Source organism: Vigna angularis, chromosome 1, assembly GCF_016808095.1.
Source record: "Vigna angularis cultivar LongXiaoDou No.4 chromosome 1, ASM1680809v1, whole genome shotgun sequence".
Taxonomy (NCBI): domain Eukaryota; kingdom Viridiplantae; phylum Streptophyta; class Magnoliopsida; order Fabales; family Fabaceae; genus Vigna; species Vigna angularis.
Window position 1 is genome coordinate 9,789,545 of NC_068970.1, and position 5,333 is coordinate 9,794,877.

The 5,333-nt window shown below is 33.4% G+C and overlaps 1 protein-coding gene across 3 annotated transcripts; it reads left to right on the forward strand.

Annotated features, from left to right (window-relative positions):
- The first annotated feature begins 1,224 nt into the window (after positions 1-1,224).
- Positions 1,225-3,838, forward strand: LOC108322740 (3-ketoacyl-CoA synthase 11). Of its 3 annotated transcripts, none has more exons than XM_017554976.2 (2): positions 1,225-1,399; positions 2,014-3,838. In XM_017554976.2, exon 2 carries the CDS (start codon positions 2,037-2,039, stop codon positions 3,567-3,569), a length of 1,533 nt encoding a protein of 510 aa, XP_017410465.1. In that variant the 5' UTR covers positions 1,225-1,399; positions 2,014-2,036; the 3' UTR covers positions 3,570-3,838. The 3 variants fall into 3 exon arrangements, with proteins under 3 accessions (XP_017410465.1, XP_017410455.1, XP_017410447.1); XM_017554966.2 differs by having other exon boundaries at positions 2,021-3,838; XM_017554958.2 differs by having other exon boundaries at positions 1,226-1,399; positions 2,031-3,838.
- The last annotated feature ends 1,495 nt before the right edge of the window (positions 3,839-5,333 follow it).

Below are 5,333 nucleotides of genomic sequence, written 5' to 3' on the forward strand. Positions count from 1 at the left end.
TGTATCGGTTAAATGATAAATTGTGTAATAAATAACATATCGATCAATGACTAAAATGAATACATATATATTTTATTATTTTTTCATACTAAATTTTATATTTTACTTTTATTTTTCTCCAATTGAATCCGTAAATTTTATCTTTTCCAATTTGTTTTAATGTTGAAATTTTTTTCTGTTCATTTTCGAGAATCAATTTTAATGGGGTGGAGGATCTCGTTGAAAAATATTTAAGATTTTGAATTGAAAAAATATTAAAAAAAAATCTGAAATTGACATGTGATATTTTTTAAATGGTATTAAAGTAATTTAGCAAAAATGATCATTTGATGAATATTCAATTGAATTAAAAATATAACAATCAAAACAAATTAAAAACTTAAATATATAATGAAATTATTAATTTAGTCAAAATTATTAAAAAAAAAACTTATCAATCTTATTCAAAATTAATAATTATATTGAGTTCTTACTTCCATTCTAACACGTTACGTTTCAATCTATCAATTTCAAAATTTAGGATTTAAGATTTAACTTTGATAGCTAAAAACAAACACACAACCGGTTCATTAGAGCACCACTTCACATCCCAATCTTCATCATCAGCTTTTATCACCGTCATATCCATCTACACAATTAATAAATCTGTGAAAACAAACACAATGTTAATGAATAACTCAGTATTGAAATAATAAAAATAAACACAGATATGCATAAATAATTATTTTTATTAAAAGCTAGAACGGAAGAAAAAAATATATTAAAACAATATAAAAAATTCAGAAATTTACTTAGGATGAACTAAAAACATTGTAATCGAGTTTTTTTTAAGGGACTTCTTCCAAATCAACGGGTGAGAAACTAATCCGATGTGCAATATTGTGATGGATTAAATTTTAATATCGTTGACAAATTTTAAAGCACCATAGAAATTAAATATAAATATTAATTACACAAATTCTAGTCATTATGACTCAAAGTGAGTTAACCTGGGTCGTTGGTTGTTTTGTTGTCGCGTTTCTCATGTTGGTCCCTGTTACTTTGCTGTTACTGTAGACAGTGAACATGCCATGCCCATGCTTTTCGCGATTCCTTTCTCGCCCCATTATTATCAACTCACATTATTTATTTCAATTTAAACCTTTCCAATCTTATTCCTTCAAAAATTAAAATCCATTAAATCCTAATCCCTGCTTCTATTATCTGTCATCCTCTCACACACACTCTCTCTCTAAGCTTGTATTTATTAACAACTACAATTATTCTTCCCCCTCACTTTTTTTTCTTTCTTTCTTCCCCTCTCTGCTTTACAATCAACGTCTCTCTGTCTCTCTCTCTCTCTCTCTCTCTCTCTCTATTCGGCCTACATTCCTGGGATCTGTTGGCTTTGCTTTTCAAGGTTCGATTTTGGGAACTGGGATTTCTCTCTTTGCCTGATTCAGTCTTCCCATGCTTCAAAACTCTCTTCTGTTGCTCATACCATTCATGCCTCACTTTTTTAATGTTTTCTTCCTACTCTTGGATAATCTAAATCTTGCTTTTTACTGAATGCCTTTTGCTTTTCTTTATTGTTTAGCATAATCGCTTCTGCTTGTAATTTGCATGAACGTGGATGAATATGTATAATGTTGAACTGTTAGCGGGTAGTACTTGGTTTGCTCTGTGGAAACAACTAGAGGGGTTGTGCTTGTAAACATGGGTGTGTTTAATAAAATAAAGTTGGGCTTTGCTTTCCTACAGTTCATATTGTGTGTATCTGGCCTTTTCAATTTCGCTAACTTTGTTGTTTTCTACACACTGACAATTTTCACATTCACCTGATTTGTGTCTTCAGTGTTCACTCAATGAATCTTAGTTAGAGAAAGCAAGCTTTATTATTACTTGTTCGTTAGTGGAAATTCTTTCTAAAAGGGGTTTTTTTGGGGGCACTATGTCACCGCTCTGAGATGTTGTATGCTTGAAAGCCTTTTTGTTATCGTGTTCTGATTATGGCAAGTTATCTAACCAATGCAGATTCAAGTTTTGAACAGGTCAAAATGACAGATGCAAGGCAAGGTACAGCATCGATGGGTTCTTCGTCGCGAAGCCTTCCTGATTTCAAGAAATCTATTAAGCTGAAGTATGTGAAGCTTGGTTATCATTACCTGATAACTCATGGAATGTACCTTTGCCTTACCCCCCTTGTGGTGCTGATTGCTGCTCAGCTCTCCACCTTCTCTTTGCAAGACTTTTATGATATTTGGGAGCATCTGCAATACAATCTGATATCTGTTATTCTCTGTTCGACTCTCCTTGTTTTCCTATCAACCCTTTACTTCCTCACTCGTCCTCGGCCAGTGTACCTTGTCAATTTCTCTTGTTACAAGCCTGAAGAGTCTCGGCAGTGCACAAAGAGGACATTCATAGACCATTCCCGTTTGACCGGTTCTTTCACTGAGGAAAATCTTGAATTCCAGAGGAAGATCCTTGAGAGATCTGGCCTTGGGGAGACCACTTACCTTCCTGAAGCTGTCCTCAACATTCCTCCCAACCCTTCAATGGAAGAAGCTAGGAAAGAGGCTGAGGCTGTGATGTTTGGTGCCATTGATGAACTATTAGCCAAAACCTCTGTAAAACCTAAGGACATTGGGATTCTGATTGTAAACTGTAGTCTGTTCAACCCTACTCCATCACTTTCGGCAATGATTGTCAATCATTACAAGCTTCGGGGGAATATAAGGAGCTACAACCTTGGTGGAATGGGTTGCAGTGCAGGGCTGATCTCAATTGATCTTGCCAAAGATCTTCTCCAGGCCAATCCCAACTCCTATGCATTGGTCATCAGCATGGAGAATATCACGTTGAATTGGTATTTTGGAAACGATCGATCGAAGCTTGTTTCCAATTGTTTATTTCGTATGGGAGGAGCTGCAGTTCTGCTCTCCAACAAAAGCTCGGACAGAAGAAGATCCAAATACAGATTGATCACCACGGTTCGCACTCATAAGGGTGCTGATGACAAGTGCTTTAGCTGTGTAACACAAGAAGAAGATGCCAATGGCAAGATTGGTGTTACTTTGTCAAAAGATCTGATGGCTGTTGCTGGTGATGCTTTAAAAACCAATATCACTACACTGGGACCTCTCGTACTTCCGACATCAGAACAGCTTCTATTCTTTGCCACATTAGTTGGGAAGAAAATTTTGAAGATGAAGATCAAGCCTTATATTCCAGATTTCAAGCTAGCTTTTGAACATTTTTGCATCCATGCTGGTGGTAGAGCAGTTTTGGATGAACTGGAGAAAAACTTGCAGCTGTCTCCTTGGCATATGGAGCCATCAAGAATGACCCTCTATCGTTTCGGAAACACATCCAGCAGTTCACTTTGGTATGAGCTGGCTTACACTGAAGCCAAAGGAAGGATCAGAAAAGGAGACAGAACATGGCAAATCGCATTTGGTTCTGGATTCAAGTGTAACAGTGCAGTGTGGAAGGCTCTCAAGACCATCGACTCTGCTAAGGAAAAGAGTCCTTGGATTGATGAGATCGATCAGTTTCCAGTGGATGTTCCTAGAGTATCTTCATTTTAAACAATGCAATTTTAAATATTTGTGTATCACACTATCAGCATTAGGTGGTAGTTTTTGGACTACTGAGATTTTCCTGCAAAGTTGTTGTAACACATTGCTAATTTCAGAGTATTGTAGGATTTTCATTAGGACAAAACTTAGGTGTATTGCAGTTATTAGGTGTTTCTGGTTTTATTTTCTTTCAAGAATTAAAGGTTCATCTTTAATTCAAGGCTTAATTAGGTTTTGTTGTCCCCATGTTCAGAATAAAATCCGTGTTTGTCTCTCTAGTTTCAAACAATCATTTTAATCTCTTAAATTTAAAAAAAAAACATTTTTAGTCTTTGAAGTTATATTGCATTAATGGAAATGGTGAAAAGTGGGGACTTGGTGCTGTAAGCATTGATATCACATCCAAGCGTGTTATATCATCAGTCTTCAGATTAGTATTTCTGAAGAATACATTGCATAACTTCTCCCTTTCCTCTGTCATGTCTTTTTACGTGAAAAAAAATAAAATTATAGAATGTGTTTCTTTCTCGAACAAGTATTCTTTCCGAAGAAACGAAACAGTTGCAGTTTTTGTGTCTGCTCTGATGGCGTGTTTGCTGCAACCCCCTACTTGATGTAACCTGTCTCTAGGAAAAACACTGATGCAAGCAAAAAAGACATCCAAAGACTTTTTTGAAAAGGAGAATTCCTGTTTTAGACGAGACTGGTGTTCCAACATTCTTCTGATTGGATAAAAACGAAAAATAAATGGAACTCTTTTTGATGATTTTTGACTAACAATAAAAGTTTTGTGAATGTCAGAATAAATGCTTGGAAACCTAGGTCTAATGTTTATTTTAAGAAGATCCTAGAATGTTAAACTAAGAACTGATAAAACCAAAGAAAAATGGCTGGCAATGAAATTTTTAATTGACATCTTCCTAACATCAATGGAGACATTTATTGTGAGGGGCGTAAATGGGTCTTATTTGTTTGTACACATCACCCATTTTGACTTTTCAGTTTAAATACAAAAAAACACCTCTGTTTTTCTCCTGTCCTGATGTTCAACTGTATAACTACTCACTTTCCAATTATTAATTTGTTTTATATTATAATTATATTTTTAAACTACATAAGTGTATATCAAGCTATCCATTCTTCTTTTCACAATTTTTTACTAAGATATTGAATATCTTAGTAAAAACAAAGATATTTTTGGACCGAAGTGATGGTGCTGAGTAGTTAGTTTTAGTTTGACCTTGTAGATAGTTTTGAATATTCTATTGTATATATAAAGTTTTAAATTTATAGTTGTTTTTGGATAACTATAAAGGAAATACTTTATATTATAAGTTGGATAACTGTTATATTTTATCATGTATGTAATAACTCTCTTCTATAGTTTATACTATATTGTGAGATGTTACAATATATTTTTAATATATCTTCTAATTTAGGTTGAAGTAAATTAACTATAATTGTATATAAAAAATAAAAATTATATATTGTAAAAATTCAGTCTCCTTTAATGTTAATTTAATTTAGATTGTGATACAAGAATAACTATTCCTTCCTTAATTCATGGACGGAATTTAGTGTATCTTTAATTTTTTGTGATTTTTATTATTTAAATTATTGTTTTCATATTTGGTAATACTCGTTCAATAAAAAATAGGTTAGGAGATAGAATAGTTAATAAATTTAATATGTTTACATAGATGTGAAACAATTAGTCAAGACTTAAGCCTAATTCTTATAGAAATTTTTTGATTTATTTAATAGATATTGTAA

What these genes read in the sequence shown, in the direction of transcription:
- LOC108322740 (XM_017554976.2), top strand. Translation starts at nt 2,037, where the DNA reads ATGACAGATGCAAGGCAAGGTACAGCATCGATGGGTTCTTCGTCGCGA.